General features: G+C 48.0%; 1 protein-coding gene across 3 annotated transcripts in view; it reads right to left on the bottom strand.

The window, feature by feature from the left end:
• LOC135375126 (protein pangolin, isoforms A/H/I/S-like) overlaps positions 1–3,665 on the bottom strand; it is a 159,414-nt gene extending 155,749 nt beyond the window's left edge. For 2 of the 3 annotated variants that reach the window (XM_064607841.1, XM_064607843.1), the window contains exon 1: positions 3,211–3,665. In XM_064607841.1, coding sequence (XP_064463911.1) covers positions 3,211–3,493 — 283 coding nt within the window. In that variant the 5' untranslated portion in view covers positions 3,494–3,665. The remainder of the gene's footprint in view (positions 1–3,210) is intronic. The other variant, XM_064607842.1, reaches the window with a different exon arrangement.
• Positions 3,666–17,777: the final 14,112 nt, after the last annotated feature.

The following is a 17,777-nucleotide window of genomic DNA, read 5'->3' as shown; positions in this document are numbered from 1 at the left end:
CTATGAGTGCTGTACATACAGACGTTGACGCATGGTGAGGACAGCAAGAAGGAAGTGGGGGACAGGGATGCGTTAGCATACGTCCTGGGCAGACTTCCAAGGAAAACGGCGCTGAGCTTCGTCCGGAAACTCTTCCGGAAAACCTCAGAGCACAGTCGGAAGTAGGAATCGAACCCAACACTTCCCAGTCTTCAGTACGGCTTTGGCTCTCGCCAATTAGCGGACCCTTTTTACCGACTCGACCATGCGGCTTTGTACAGCTTGGGACAAAAGTTTACGGAACACCGGGGTGTCACATTTCTCCATTGGAGCGACGCCCTAACAGCAAACAGGAGCTGAGACACATACTGAAAGGTTGATAGAACTGCCGGTCACCTGTTTCTTATTCGATGTGTTCCTGGTAGCCAGCAGGGAGCCACTCCGATGAAGAAATATGCAAGTGCCGTGTTCCGTAAACTTTTGTCCCAAGCTGTACCAGATTCGGTATTGTAACGATTCGTTTCGCACTGGTTTCTGTCATGTATGCGCTTCGGTTTCAGAATAGCTGTTCGCACATGCCCAATGAAAATACCGCGCAGATCCCACGTCCTCAACGTGTGCACTACTTTCTCCGCTGGCGGAGATATATAGCCCTGCAACGGAAAGCCTTACGTTCTTTCGCAGCATAAAGTCAGGTATGGGCCGCAAAACTGAGTTGAGCTTTCTGAACCAGGATCCAGACCCTCGGTTTGGGGGGCGGTTCCTTTGGCGGAGCACGTAGTGGGGGAGGGGAGAGAGGGAAATTCAATGTATAAACTGTGTAATACAGTCAAACTCCTTTACAACGAAACTCAGGGGACAGCAAAAAAAAATTTGCAGTAAAGGTATTGTCGTTAAAAAGGATGTCCATTATTGGACCTATAGGGTTCCAGCGGGACCGCAAAAAAATTTGCTGTAGTGGTATTTTCGTTAAAAAGGTGTTCGCTATAAAGGAGTTTGACTATATATATATATATATATATAGCTGAAATGAAAATTGAAACACAGACTACGAAGGTACGGGAAGTAAGAAAAAAGGGATAATTTATTTACATTTAAGATACTTTTAATGCTAAAAGGGTTGTCGACGTTTCGACAGTGGCACTGTCTTCGTCAGGACTAAAGTGCCACTGTCGAAACGTCGACAACCCTTTTAGCATTAAAAGTATCTTAAATGTAAATAAATTATCCCTTTTTTCTTACTTCCCGTACCTTCGTAGTCTGTGTTTCAATTTTCATTTCAGCTACATATATTCGCGGTCGTCCGAACCCCATTCACCAAGTATATATATATATAAAATATATTAAGAACAAATGCTTTGGGGGGCGATCGACCCCCCCTGTTCTGAACCGAGCCCTTTTTTGCGCGGGGAACATCATCGTCGTTAAAATTTCCGGAAATGCTCACGTACGATATTTCTTCCGGTGACCGTCAGCAGATTTTCGAATGCTACAGAACGCGCAGCGAAGTGCATGGATCACGAAATCATCGATATGGCCACGTGAGAGCGCAGAGAGAAAATAAGGGCGGTTCCACGTGCCAGAAACTGTCCCGGAGTTCTTTTTGGCCAACGGCCAGGTGGGCCTACGTGCGAACACACGAGCCCTGAACGGCGCTTGTTTTAACGTTGCGAGCAGCGAACCCTGTGGCGAGGGCAGGACACAGAGTCGTCCGCGGATGTGGTATGTACCACGAAAACAACAACATACATGACCCCCCATTACCTCGTCGAACGTGGTGGGAGACACTCCACGCTCCTTTCTCAAACGACGTATGACAGGTGATTCTGAAAGGGCCCCGTTACGTGACTAAAACGCTTGGTTGCACCAATGCTGGTTAACTTTGAGCCCACATCAAGGGTTGCTAAAACTTGAAGGCAACACAATTCGTTTTTTAGAAATGTTAGTTGGGGACGTGATAAATATTGCAGTGACAATAACTCCGTTTAGTGAAGCAGAGTTAAGTGTTAAATTCAAGTTAAAGGACAGTTGATCTCGGTTCACATGTTGATCGGCGTTGGCGAAACTCGGCACTGATGTCGTATCCTGTACCTAGGTTGAATCTAAAACAATAGCGACTTGTCGCGAATAACCATTAGCTGAAAAAAAAAAGAAGAGAAAAAAGAAAGCGTGCACGAGAAGATCGCGCAATACAGACGAAATACTGCTAGGCGTATCGAATTTGCATACACATTTCTTGCGCATAATGAGATCACAATCCTCGCTGGTGGAGACTTTATTTGCTGAGCGATCAAAAAATTGGGCGTGGAAAGAAATGCGCTCTTCGTATCGTCGTCTTCTCAGCGAAGTAGGAGAGTTTCTAAGACCCAACCCGGAAATCTAGCCTCATTAGGCGCTAGATATCATTGAAATCAACTGGCCAAGACGTGTTTCAAGGAAACTGAACAAATCCTCGTGATGCAATACGATTTAAAAAAAGTATGGGGAACACCACAGAGGCTGAAGGGTTGCCACAGACCCAAAGCATCAAACGAAGGCACGCTAGCACACAAAAGTAACAGGACTGGAGAAGACACAGCTACACTTGCCGGCGAGCGATATCTGAGCGCGATAACGTTATCAACACCGAAGAACGGAACAAACCCGCCTTGGACGTGCACATAGCTCGGTGGAGGAATTGACGGAGTTACATCCCATGGACGTTCTCAACCCACAAACATACAAAAACCTACACAACGTTTCACGCACTACGAAATAACGACTCAAGACCACGGCAAATCGACAACGATTCTGCTCTTCGCAGAATGACCGGAGAGGCCTGACATGTAATCGTTCCCATGAAAAGACTGGGAGGGACGCATCTGGGCGACATGCGCCATCTGAGAAGGAACACAGGCTGAAGGCGAAGCAAAGCAGACGCAGTTCACGATGCGACAAAAAGCACGCTGGCGAAGCAGTGATGTTGCGTTATTGTATTACTGCCCTGTCAGAAGTAGACTCAAGACCGTGTAAGTTGATGTCAACAACGTCATAACCGTAAGCCGCGGAACGTGACGCTGGACGGACGCAATCGTACTGATAACAGGACGGACAGTGTCAGACACGAAATGCTCCCTTCGTTAGAGATAGCTGGTGCACAGAAGAAAAAAAAAGACTGTCTCAACAGCTACTTGCGGTTGATGTGTGGAGTACGAGAATCACACTGGGGGTCACTCTTGTTGGGGCACTCACCGAAGATTGATCCGAGGGCCTCGGACCTTGGCTTTGGCGACGGGTAGCCTCCAGTAGTTTGCCCTGGCAGTCCGCCCACTTTATCCTGCAAAGGCAGCGGCGTGCCATGGCGCCTCCAACACCAGACGGGTCCGCGTTGCCTTACCTCCTCCCCTTCAGTGACCAGGCTCGACTTGAGGTCTGTCAAGTTTTCCGACGAGCGTTTCTCTTCTTCGCCTTCGTCTTTGAACACTTTAATCTCGTCCGATGAGGCGAGATCGTCACCGCCGCCGCCATGCGGCATCTTGTACCACACACTCCACCACGCCGGGAAAACCACGGCACGAAACACACAAACACACCGTATCCGCACGATCAGCGGCCAGGCCGCATCACTCCTCGACGAGACGACAGCCGACTACAGAGACGACATTCCACACTCGACGAGCGCGCCGGAGCAAATCAGATCACACGTGCGCGGCAAGAACGGCGCCACGGCGACCAATCACCACGAGCGAGCGCCGTGAGGGTAGCGTCGGAGACGTGGCCGCTAGCGACACTAGCGCCGCCGCTGCTCCCACTGGCCTCCACCTCATCCCCAGGCGGTCTCCTCCGAGCATTCCGTTCGCCGGCGCTATCGGAACAAACTTCAGGGGCCTTTGTCCGGCCGTGGGGAAGGGTAAACATTCCCGAGCAAGCGTGACCGCGACAGGCAGCTTTCTCTTCCCGACTTGTTATGCAAAGGTCCGTGAAGTGCGCTAACGAGGCACCTGCGAAGGGAGGAAAATAGTGATGCGGGTGTTGCACTTTTTGTTTTTCCCGGCCATATTTCGTCGCAGCTTTTATGACGAGCTACATAATCGGTCCCGCGCGGAGGAGAATGCTGCTTCTGCAGCCTTTGCTTCGCCTCCGTCCGATAAATCACGGCTCTCGTGCGCTCATCCGTGTGGCGATGCGCGCCCAATAGTTGACGGTGCCCGAGGACCGAGATGGTGAATTCGTTCGGGACACAAACCTTGCGTCGGCTGACCGCGGACTTTCATATCATAACCAGAGGATAGAGAGGTAGCAAGCGAGCTGGTGGTATAGATTCATAACTTAAAAAAACAGGGACTAGGGGACAAAAAAAGATTGTTGTTGTTTTTTGTCCCCTAGTCTCTTTTTTTTTTTAAGTTATGGTTTCATACTATTTTCATATCGTTTCATCTCCGTCCCGTACAGTTACTTCGCACAAATAGTTACTTTTATAGTTAGTACTCTCCAAAATTCGCAAAACAAAACAATATTCTGGTTTTATTCCGAATCCTTCACCAATGCCATGTGAACAAACTGTGGAGGTTGCGCTTCAGCAACGACTGATGCTCCAGTTTCCTTTCTTGTAAGTCTGCCTCGCATGTCCCTCCCTACCATAGCATAGTGATGTGTCACCACGGGTAGCCTCCAAGTGCAGAAGGTCGCCTCCGAATGCAATGCCATGGCCACTCGCAGTGCTCACACACCACGCGTTTGTTCCTGAGTATAGCATAGCGGCTAATCGCTACACACTTTTCACGTGTCCATTCCTTTGTGTGGGCCACGAATAACAGGCGGTACCTGGTTGAGAAAGAAAATGCCAACGCTTTCAGAAAATTACCGCGAAAAATTTACGACTCTGAAGCAGGGATGGGCAGTATTTAAATGCGTCGTAATTAAAATAGTATATTTACGATATAAATACAGCTATTTATATTTTGTATTTAAATATACAGACTAGAAAAAAGCGTTTATAATTATATTTAAGTACCAATTTTTCGGTATTTATTTTTGTAAACGCTTTATAAATGCTCCTAACTACGCGAGGCACTGGCTCATATCTCGATTTTTTTTAAATTCCGTGTTAGCGCCGCGAAGCAACTGTGGCTATGAGCGGCGTACTGACGTGGACAGGTGGAGAGAGGACAGCACGAAGGAGTGGGGTTAGTATGCGTCCTGGGCCGACTTCGGGGGGAACTGTGCCTACATTTTTTTCTGGAAAGTCTTCGGAAAACCCAGGGTGAACCTCAGATAGCACAGCCGGTAGTAGGATTCGAACCCACTACCTGCCAGTCTCGGCGTGGAAAAGCGATCATTCTAACCACTATATGCCACCACGGGAGCTGGTTCACAACTTAAAGTTACCCTGCATTTGACCTTTCGGGTAAGGAAGGGCAAAGCATGAGTTTGGAGACATATAAAAGCGCTAAAATACGAAGAAATGGACGGACAGAGAACAGACAGCTCACAAGACAAGAGCTTGGACAGCCGAGCAATTATACCCTGTTTCCGCAAGCACGCACATGCGACAAACCATTTTATATGGCTGGTTTTTCACTGTTGTTGCGAACAACGGTCGTGACTACTCGACCACACTGTTGTACGAAGCATCTTGGTCAAATTTAATGCGAGCCTTTCTTCAGCGGCACCAGTGGTGAGGTGTTCTCCTTTGCGAATCTGGTTCTGCGGCCGAGCAGAAGATACCTAGAAAATGCAGTCTTCGAGAAACTTCTAATATTAAGATCGCCATGAGAAATAAGAAATAATTTGCTGTTGTTCCTCGCTGATTTGTTGTTACGATCATTATTATTTCCGTAATTCCAGATGACACCTTCCTCACAGTATTTATGGTATAGTAGGTACGGTATTTAAATACTGTATTTATATATCGTTTTTAAATACTCATATTGGAAAGTATTTATGCAGAGTATTTAAATACCTCTTTCAACAAAGTATTTTGTATTTATATTTAAATACCCCAAAAAAATGTATTTATGCCCATCCCTGCAGTCTGAAGCTAGCCAGTTACTGCAGCGTTACGTAAAACCTTACGATATGAGCTTCCATATTTAAGTAACGTTAACGTAACTTACGTTAAACGTTACGTGAAAATCTACTCCCAATTATTGTTGTTACTATATAGTTACTACCCAAAGATAACTAATTACTGTACCTATACTTATTTCTAAATTATCTCGCAAGACTGGTCCGAATTTACCGGCACGACCATGCCCGAAGCCGCGTAGTCTTATCCGACCCTGGTCCACACCCGATGCCACGAAGACTTACCCGACCGTAGTCCGACCCGCCGAAATTCTAGTCCGACCTAGCCTAGATCGCCTGGTCCGACCCAGCCGAAAACTGAGCCCGGCCGAGGCCCGGTCCGCAGCTACAGAGGCAGATTTGTGATGCAAGCCGCCCAACAACAACAACAACAACAAAAAAGCACCCAACAGGTTCATTTTATATTGTAGAGACTCATAACACAGCGAAAACCACACATATACCTGGAACGCACAAGCGCGGCCCCTGGTGCGTTTTGTGCTTGTAGCATTACCGCATAACGTTGGCATCGGGTGCGTTTTCTTATTCAACTCTGGCAACTCCGAGTTACTCTCAACCGGCGAAAAATAGCCAGGGTAGCCAGATTAGCGGAAATGACGTCATAACTCATAAAATTAGCCAGGGAGTGACAACTCTACTCTACTCTGCTCTGCTCTGAAGGTGTGTATTGTCATCAAGCAGGAGAACTCTGCTCTGAAGGAGGGTAGCCGTCGTTCTGACGTCACACACAAGCTAGCAGACGACGATGCGTCGTCTGCTACCAGCCGTCCTGTTGACAGACAATATGGGCGGTGTTCAATTTAGAAATGTAGGACTGGTTAAAAACTGTCGAACATTTTCAAAATCTGCTAGAGTGGACGCATCTGCGGTAAGTTGTTAAACACAGTATGCCACCACTTCCACATCGTCTCGCCCGTCGGGCCAGTCCGCCATTTTGAGCGCAGAGTAACTCTAGCCGTTCGAAAATTGCTGTCAAAGGTGGCTACTCTGGAGTCACGTGATCTGACGTCGTTACCCAACATCCTGGCTACTCGGGTTGAATAAGAAAACGCACCCATCGAGTCTCGTGTGTCTGTCTGTCGGCGTGATCCCCAACACGGCGAAGACGAGAATAACGCGACGCCTATATTATAGCGTTTTGACAGAAAGGCGGAGGAAGGGCCTCACAGAGGTGGGCAACGTCACGACTAGCGCCCTGGGGCAATGCGTGTCCTGGGCCGACTTCTAAGGGAACCGTGCCGACTATATGTCTGAAACTGCCTGAGGAAAGCCCAGGAAAACCCTCGGACCGCTCAGCCGGCACCGGGATTCGAACCCGGGTACTTCCCAGTCTATCTGGCCATCAGTTCAGCGCTATACTCCGATCAGCTACATCGCTACAAAACACGTGACCTTCCCACGCCCAAGCCCATCGAGCCACTATAGCGCTGCGTGCTTTCGGTGTCTGCTCATTTGCGTACCGAAGTTTTGTAATTCATATTTCAAGGCACCCCGTCTCAGGATTTTTTTGAAGAAAAGGGCGGACTTAAATAATGACTGGCTGCAATTCTGCTACCTCTCATTTCCCCAAAAACATATAATTAATACGTTAATTAATGGATTTTAGGTAATTAATCGTCCAGTAGATGCGTACGCCTCCGACGGGATGTACACCTTGCCGCATGACCCACCTGTGAAAATCGCATCTAAGCAGTATACTCATAGACTTGTTATACAAATTCTGTAACGAATTAAAAAGGACCAAATCCTATCGTTATAAAAACCTTACTTGGGAACTTATCGGGAACCCTACTTCAAAGAAGAAGAATCTGAAATATGCACGCAACAAAATGCAAGTTGCGCAGCGAAGTGTAGCCCAATAAACCAAACCGTTCCGCGCAGTAAGACCGATGAGCTCGCCCCGTTTGTGCGGTCTCCCCACTGGTCCCCACTTCTGTCGTCCCCATACTACGCCATCTAGTGAAGACCGAGAAAACCCTCTCCGGCGCCCAAGGTCATGCGCATGCGCATCTAGGCCATTGTGAAAAAGGTCCATACCCAACAGCTACCCTACAGAAGTCTAAAATGCTCCAAAAAGCAGTTTTACACAATCACCTAGTGCTTTTGCCTCCATTCTCAAAATGGTCCAGGAACAGATATACACGACCAGTTTTCCAGTGCTCTTCGTGTTTCCTGAGTCCAGAAGTGCAAAATGTTTCAAAAACAGTTTTACACGAGCAGAAAGTGCTTTCGAGTGCTTCTAGTGCCTCCGGTATTCTCAAAATGGTCCAGGAACAGCACGAGCAATTTTCTAGTGCTCTTGGTGTCTCCAGAGCCCACAAGTCCAAACTGTTCCAAAAACAGTTTTACACGAGCACCTAGTGCTTTTGCCTCCAATATTCCCAAAATGGCCCAGGAAGAGCTATACAGGAGCAGTTTTCCAGTGCTCTTGGTGCCTTCAGAGTCCAGCAGTCCAGAATGTTCCAAAAACAGTTTCACGCGAGTGCAGAGTGCTTTCGAGTGCTTCTACACAGCTATACAACGGGCTGTACAACCTGGTACTTAAAATGGTCCACCAGTTTTCCAGTGGTCTTGGTGTCTTCAGAGTTCAGAAGTCCGAAATGTTCCAAAAACAGTTTTACACGAGCACGGAGTGCTTTCGAGTGCTTCTAGTGCCTCCAGTATTCTCAAAATGGTCCTGGAACAGCTATACACGAGCAATTTTCCAATGGTCTTGGTGTCTCCAGAGTGCAGAAGTCCAAAATGTTCCAAAAACAGTTTTACACGACCACCCAGTGCTTTTGACTCCAATATACTCAAAATGGCCCAGGAACAGCTATACACGAGCAGTTTGCCAGCGCTATTGGCGTCTTCAGAGTCCAAAAGTCCAAAATGTTCCAAAAACAGTTTTATACGAGCACAGAGTGCTTTCGAGTACTTCTAGTGCCTCCAGTATTCTCAAAATGGTTCTGGAACAGCTATGCACGAGCAATTTTCCAGTGCTCGTGGTGTCTCCAGAGTCCAGAAGTCCAAAATGTTCCAAAAACAGTTTTACACGAGCACCTAGTGCTTTTGCCTCCAATATTCTCAAAACGGTCCAGGAACAGCTATACACGAGCAGTGTTCCAGTGCTCTTGGTGTTCTTAAAGTGCAGCAGTGCAAAATGTTCCAAAACAGTTTCACACGAGTGCAGAGTGCCTTCGAGTGCTTCTAGTGCCTCCAGTGTTTTAAAAATGGTCCAGGGACAGCTATACACCAGCAGTTCTCTAGTGGTCTTGGTGTCTTTAGAGTTCAGAAGTCTAAAATGCTCCAAAAAGCAGTTTTACACGATCACCTAGTGCTTTTGCCTCTATTCTCAAAATGGTCCAGGAACAGATATACATGAGCAGTTTTCGAGTGCTCTTGGTGTTCCTGAGTCCAGAAGTCGAAAATGTTCCAAAAACAGTTTTACACGAGCAGAAAGTGCTTTCGAGTGTTTCTAGTGCATCCGGTATTCTCAAAATGGTCCAGGAACAGCTATACAGGAGCAGTTTTCCAGTGCTCTTGGTGTCTCCACTCTCCAGAATTGTCCGAAAGGTCCAAAAGTATTTTTGAGTGCAGAATCGTACCGTTGTTGTTACATCAGAAGAAGTCATGCCACAAGACTCAACCAAGAACCAGGAATAGATCGGACAGATTAGAGCTTCTGCACACATCAATGTACAATAACACACGCATTTCTGTTTTTCATTGAAATGTTTTGAAATGTTAGCCATGGGGGACACGATCATATATAGTTTGGCAGCTCCTGTCCACAGTCAGTGTCATGTCATGTCGAGCCGCATGGACACCCACTTGTAGCCACACAGAAGACTTGTGTTTGAAATCGTATGCGGCTATTGCCTGATACAGACGACATTCCGACTTTATATGTCCCCGATGACGAAGGAGGAAGAGGATTTGCACCGGGGTGCTGCTGGTGGTGGTGGTGATGGTGAAAGACACGACCACGACCTACTAGTTTATAACGACCACGTCACAATCAGAAAACCCTATGAGGAGCCTGTCCGCACGATCAGCCAGGGGCGCTACTGATCGGCACAACACGATTGGACGATGGAAATTCGAATTCTGAACGCGCAGAAGCGTGTGTACGACTACCGTAGCAGACGACAGCGATTGCCCCTATGAAAACGCGTAGAATGATGATGATAATCAACCTCAGAATGAAACATCTGTGGGATGTCCACCGCTTGTACAGAAATACTAAGGTAAGCTGAAGTACAAAGTATTGTAGAAGTTGAGGGAACAATAACTGGGACGATCAGAAGCGCCACCGCTACCTTCCAAAAATGCGGCGCATAGAAGGGGTGCGCCTGACATGGTCGTTATAATCTAGTAGGTCGTGGACACGACTGACGCCCTGGGGAATGTGCGTCCTGAACCGACTTCTAAGGGAACTGTGCCGACATATGTCTGAAAGCGTCTGAGGAAAACACGGGAAAAACCCCACATAGGTTGCAACAGGGTGCAACCTGACACAGCATCACAGATGTACCGATCCCGCCCGTCGTCCTGGCCAAGCTCGGCTCACGGTCAACTTTTAATAGAACGAAGACGAAGAAGCAGACTCCTCGGGAAGCAGGCGAAGACGAAGTAGAACGGCGCGAGGGTAGCACCGTGGGCCCGGTGCCTGTGTCATGCCCTTTGGCGGCCCAGGCACCTTATCAAGCTTGTCCGTATTTGCTCTGCTTTCTAGGATAGCTGTCATCCTACTTAAATTTCTTACAACCGCTGGTGAGTGGCAACGTATCGGCTACCGATTCTTCTTTGTGTCTGCGTAGTTTGGTCTCTTCAGTGTGGCGACCTGTAAAAATTTACCGTCGCAATGCGGAGTTACGATGCGAAACGTAAGAACCCCGGCCGTCATCAAAACAACAAAAGTTGCGGTGTCCCGAAGGGTAGTAGCTTAGAGGTTGCTGCACAGACGCACAACAACACTGAAGTGGCTGCTGTTGCAGGGCAGCTCACTAGTCACTACGATATCAGCCGCATCGGTGCTGTGCCATCACTTCGCCATCTGAGGAGCCATCAGCATTGTCTCAGTTACCCTTCGCAAAGCATCATTTTGCTTGCTCTGTCGTCTGGAATCGTACATTTTGCATTATAAGTCGGCAATGCGATGCTCAACTCCTTTGAAATTCACCAAGACCAAATCGCCTTCAGAGTTTTAAATGTCCACAATAACACATGGTTCCACTTGCATTGAGTAATTGCCGAGCACGGTGCGCCGGCATGTACGTTTATCGGTCGCTGCATAGCATATTTATCCATTGAGGACCCCTTACCCTCTTGGGGTATAGTGCATTGATGTACAGGAACGAACAGCACCCTACGACCCACCATGGTTACACTAGATTACATTTCGTTAGCAAGGCTTTTCGGGCAATTTCGGGTCAGGCTTGTGAGTCTCATGTTCATGATACCACTACGAACAAGGATAGGTCCCGCTGCGGGATAGGTCCTAGGATCCTACGGGATAGGTCCCGCTGTCCCACTAGCACACTAACTAGTGGGATGGCATTTCGCCCCGCTTTTGACAGGAACGAACCTCGAATGGCAAAAAAGATGTGCGGCTCTTGGGCAACGTACAAGCGTGAAAAGGGGTGAGGCCCCCCGCACCAAGAGATCAGGGGGTACAGCTGCCCCCTTGTCCCCCACTTTCCGCTATCCTTGTTCAAAGCACGTGTATGTGGAAGAGTAACGGAAATTGACTTTTTCTCCAGAACTTGAGGCTGAAACAGAAGACGTGCTGAACGGCCTTGTACGGGTGCTGTTGCTCTTCGTGTCTTTCAGTGAGTCTCGTTCCTGTAGTTAACTGATTAACTGAATAGGGTTTATTCACGTAACGTCACGCGCAGATCGCCAGGGGCGCCACAGTCGCTAGCGGATTTGCAGCCATGACGTAGGTCCGACGGTTCAAAGAGACCTCACTTTCAGCATCGCATTCATACGTTCATTTGCAGACTCTAAGTTCTTGCACTGTGTTATAGCATAGAGTATCCCTGTAATTTTGAACGCTTGTAACCTTCTAAGTAGCAGATGGCAGCGAACGAGAACCGAAACCAAACTTCCGCCGGACCTGCATTATGGCGGCCGTTTTGTCTTTTCGAAGCTGGCGCCCTCTAGGAGGGGTGACGTCAGCGAATAAGCTCTATTCGTTTGATCGCTGAACTAACAGTTGCTCCATTCGTCTGCTCATTTATCTGTTTTTGGCTTGTACATTTCCGTTTTAGGTCTCGTGAGTCACTTGAAAGAGCTATCTGAAAATAGCACCAACTGCAGATCACATTTCAGGTAGAGTTCTCCAATTTCTGGCAGGTTCTTTTTCTCTATTTCTTCTTCTTCTTTTCTTCGTTCTTCTTTCTTTTTTCTTTTTTGTAATAGTAAAATGTTTTACTTTGTACAGCTTACTGGCCATTCTTGATTGACGAGTCGAAGCATGTTTCTCGATGATTCCACAGTTGGAGTTTTTGCAGTAGCAATCATGTTTCTCAAGCTGGAAGCCTTCGCATCTCTGACGGCGAAAAATATCGGTATACAGATATCCATCTTGCCTGTTTTTTTTTAGTAATGCTTGCCGTTTTCATGTACACCTACGCATGTTTTGTGTGACCATTTTAGATGAGAGGGAAAGGCTGAGGTACGCAAATCTGTCGATGGTCAGCAACTGGATTTTAGAATTTTTCGTTCTCCTATACTTACTCGGTAAATATATAGGGTTCCGCCATTTGCGCCTGGTCCCCTGCTTACGATGTGCGCTCACTTCTTGCCTCCTCTACAGCGTTCGTCAGCGACAACGAAGAAATTCTGGAGTACCTCATCTAAGAATACGGTATGGCATCGTTTCACTACGAATATTCAGTCTTCAATGCTTACTGATACCCTGTAGAACTTTCTTCCGCACACATATACGCGCTGATAAACACATTGTGCAGCCGGTATCTTTATCGGTATCTTATCTTTATCGGTATCATCGGTATCTTTGCATAAGATGAGAACAGTACTCTTCCCCACGACCAAATAGGGCTCGGACAATACGCTGCGCGAGTGTCTCTCTCTCTCTCCGCATGAGAGGGTAAAGTTTGGACACGTGACTGAGTGTGTATCCAGTCACAAGGCAGAAATAAGGGGCTATTCGCTGCCCGGCGTATAGGTCAGCAGAAGAAACAAAATGAGCCTCAAGCTCGGAACGTTTCCTCCTTATTCGGGGCAGGGACCAATGGGGTCATTCGATGGGCAATAGGGTAGAGAGGGAAAGTGAGGAGCTGCGGACACAAGTGATCTCCTTGCGTAGCGTTTTGCTTAGAGGACAATGAACATTTTCCAGGTTAGCGTATGCGCATGCGCACCCACCTGCAGGCGGCTGCCGTGTTAGTATGGCCAAAAACAGCTGTCATCTTGTAAAGCAGTATGTGAAAAGCATTCCCACGAAATATTTCAGTCCAAAGTTGTTTCACCGCGGCACAATTAATTTGCAAAATCGCTGCCGCGGTGACAGGTGTAGGAGCGCTCCAACTGCAGACCGCACCAACTCTAGCGTGACGTTTGTGGTAGAGAGCCCTCTCATTCGTTGGTAGGAAACACCGTCTGCTACGAACATTGCCAGCTGTTCCTTGTTCACTTCTATTCGATAAATGATTTATATCACGTTTTCTGAAAAACAAAGCATATATGCGATCACAAGAGTGACATCCGTGGCATCTGTGCAGAGTCAAAACTCACAGTAGCAGAATGCAAGCAATGGCGGCGCTATTGTGGCGCCACCTGTTAGCCACTGAACCAACTATGCGGTGAAAACGGTCAGACAGGCTGCACACTGTCGGGAAGCACTGGAGTATCGTTGTACAACACATAGATTTGTGCTGCACGTTGACAGCCTTCAAATCCTCCGTTCCGGACATCACGCAGCCGGAGAACGCCTGGTGCCTCCGAAGCGGTAGCAGACGCTCCGGCCTGCGCGGTGTTGCTCACCTCGATCATGTGATCCCAGGTGCAATGAGGAGCGTCCCTACCACACACGTCACATAATGACGCGCGTTGCGGCGCTCATCACGTGTCTATCGTGAAGGCGCAGGCGGGTGTTTCGCGCACGGGAGATTCGGGGGGCTATTGCAGGCGTCCCAATTTCGCTACGGTTGCACCAATTGTGGGAAAACCGTTTTCGGGCGCCTAACATTCCACCCCGACCAAAAACAGAAACAAAGTTGTGTGCCTCTAGACTGCTCCTTTAATTAAGGTTACGTGGAGTATCGGTTAGGAATGATCGCCTTCCACGCCGATACTGGGAGGTGGCACGGATGCGAATCTCGGACCGGATGTGCTGTCTGAGGTTTTCCCTGGGTTTTCCCGCGGACTTTCCAGACGAATGTCGGCACACTTCGCCCTGAAGTCGGCCCTGGACGCATACTAACCCCCTGTCACCCTCCTTCCTGTTGTCCTCTCTCGATCCACTTCTGTACACCGCGATTAACACTAGTTGCTTCGCGGCGCTGACGCGGAGAAACTTTTTCTCCGCTAGTTAACACAAATGTAAAGTGTCACAGAAAGGCGTACGCCGCCCAGTTCCAATCAGGAGAGAACGATATCATTCGGAATGGCTATAGGAGCACGCGGGGTGATATGTAAAAACGATACTAAAAGGCGGGGGGAAGCAACAAAATTGACAAGCAAAAATGTGTTTCAGTATGTCTAGCGGCGCCACCTGTTGCGCCTCAGGACCCACTTGACTGTACGGGCCGCTTTCTTGCGAGAAACAACGGAAGTAAATGCACCAAAACTGACCCTCGTCACCCACAGTGACCCGCATAGGAAAAGAAAGGCTATGGTGTGAATAGTCATTTTAAAACGAAATTGAATACGAATAAATTAAGCGGCTCGTTGAATAACCGTACCAGATACATATACAGCATATGTTGGAATATAAACGTGTACGGTATGTATGCGTAAAATATAATGCTGATATAGCGCTCACTCTGTTTTATGCCCTCCCTGTGCCGAGCCTTACGTGTGCAGCTTCGGGACTATTCAAATATAATCGGTTAGGAAGAAATATCGATTCGATTCGGAATTCGAACATTGAATTCCATAATTGATTCGGAAGTCGATTAGAATATGCAATTGCTGCCTTCGGTGTTCCAAAAATTCGAATATTCACACTGTCCTACACTCTTAAAAATGAACTTCCCCGCATAGCACGCTCCTAGCCAACCATCATCCCGAATGACAACGTTCTCACTCTAGATTTGTTGAAAACGGGAGGCGGAGTTTATTTTGTGCTCATTATGCACGGCACAGAATAGGCTCCGCCTCCCGTTTTCAACAAATCAGGGGCGAGAACGTTGTCATTCGGGATGATGGTTGGCTAGGAGCGTGCTATGTGGTGAAGTTCATTTCTAAGAGTGTATAGTAAAAACTCAACGTCCGAAGGCCACCAGTCCACGCGTACCAAAAGTTCTTATGAGGACATTTTTCCGGGTTTTTTTTTTTTTCAGGGTACATTTCTTCGGGGAACATTTTTTATCTGGACCCGCTTGAGCCACCTTTTTATCGTGGCTAACACTGCCACGGGAAATCACGTAATGATGAAGCAGTATACTGCGACAAGCCACGGTATTGCGTGACAAGCCACCGTATGCATATTGTTATTCCCTTCATAGAAATAAGGACGTGTCGATGATCTTTTCGGTGCAATTGAAAACGGTGTGCCATACGCGGCGCCGAACGCGGCGAACCGAATTGAACGCGGCGCCGTCTCAGCGTTTGCGGCTCCGCCGACAGGAGTCGGCGCCCAGAGCCAGAATAGCCGCCCGTGACGTCTACCGTGGAAACGCCTTTCCGGTCCTCGTTGACGTTTCAATATCAAAACAGGGTAGCGACCTATACAAGTTCACATGCCGGCGCCGCGCTCAATTACGCGCAGGCGGGAAATTGTGTTGGCAACGTAGCTCTAGAGGTGATCCTATACTGGTAATTGTCAGAGTGATGGAGCATCGCAATGCGGTGTTATAAATGCAAAATGTGCGCACTTGACAGTAAAGAAGAAAATCAAATTGGTGGTATTGCGTTGAGACGTTGCTCCCAAGACGCTCAACACAGAAGCGGATGTCATTGCACCTCACCAGTGCTCACCTGTGCCCACCAGCCTCAGTGTTGCGGATTCGGACATTTCGCATTATAACTCGCGATGCTCAATCTCTTTGAAATTTTGCGGACTTGAATTGCCTTCTAAGCTTTCTATGCAAACAACGCTTGCGGCTCCTTTTGCGTTGACTACCGTGTTTTCCTCCGTATAACACGCATCGATGCGTAACGCGCACTATGAGGTGAAAATAATTTCGGTGCGCTAGTGCACGGAAATTGTAATCTAAGTAATTTTAGTAATTTAAGCCCTTGCGTCGACTGTGAATACTTTTTGCCCATCACGGACGCAATCATCGGATGCGGCAAAGTCGGTGCCTTTGTAGACTTCGGTCTCTTCACCGGTCTGTCTCACATTCCTGGGTGACAGCCATATAAGGTAGAACTGTCGCAAACACAAAACACAAAAGGCAGAAAAAATCAATGCACCAATTAGAAGGCCGAAAAGTCAGATGGCTGACAGTGGCGGAACCGGGGTGGAGCGATCATCGCCCCCCCCCCTCCCCCACCCATCGGCTTTCCTCCTCCACCCCTACCCAACAAGGCGAGGGTCTGGGTCCGACCCTGATGGTCGAAGGGAATGGACCATATCCATATTCGCGTCGCCCCTGGCGACGGAATGTCGAACGTCGTGTCTTTCCTCCCAATAATGGTGACGGGATTTTCGGACTGGCACGTTGCGTGGGAAAGTAGTCAGAGAAGATTGGAAGAAGAATGCGGAAAGAGTGAAAGCGCATTGTACTCGTTACGAGACCTCAAACGTCCGCGTAACCTTGAAACCGATTATCTCCCCACAATGAACAGGACAGTCTCCCGCAGGTGGGTCCATAGCGACGTTTTCCACTCAAAGATGGCGGACTCAACGGCTGGGCATGCGCATACGCATTGTCAGAATTGGTCCATTGGGGCCGTGGGTCGAAACTACCGCCCTTTCGACACTACCGAAAGGCCGAACAGTGAGAAGCCCCAAATAATGAAACGTATTAAATCGTAGCACAACGATATAAATTTGGTCCACAAACGCTGAGTGTTCAACACTTATTGTGAATCAACGTAGCTATGAATGAATCATTACAAATGGAGAAATATATCAGGTCCCGTGCTATTGGGACCTCAATAAATCACAGAGAAGAGGTACGAACTAGAGTCACTAAATAGGCTTCGCTTCAAAGTAACGACACTGCATTCCAAGGGAGAGCAGGAGCGCCATTTTGTTTCCACACCACACTGGTACCATCCCCAGTTGAGGATCAAAGACGGTTAACATAATGCTCCCTGTGGGATAGAGAAGTGTGTATGATTGTTGTGCGATAATCCATGTATTGTCAACCAGAGCGTCCTGAGGATGTCAAGGTGAGCTCAAGGCCGTCAACTGCTGCTTGTAAAAGAAATGAACATTTTACCCGCGCACGATAGATGGCATCGTGCGCTAAAGTGCGCGTGGGTAGCGCGGCGCGAAAACAAGATGACGCATGGTCGCTCTTGGAACTCAGTGTCGATACTCTGAAGCGTAGCTTATTGAGTGACTCTAGTATGAACGACCCTCAGAGAAACTGCTGAACACCTTCTGATTC

Source organism: Ornithodoros turicata, unplaced genomic scaffold (assembly GCF_037126465.1).
Source record: "Ornithodoros turicata isolate Travis unplaced genomic scaffold, ASM3712646v1 ctg00000829.1, whole genome shotgun sequence".
In the NCBI taxonomy this organism is placed as follows: domain Eukaryota; kingdom Metazoa; phylum Arthropoda; class Arachnida; order Ixodida; family Argasidae; genus Ornithodoros; species Ornithodoros turicata.
The sequence above is the reverse complement of the archived record's forward strand: the minus strand, read 5'-3'. Positions and strand labels throughout refer to the sequence as shown.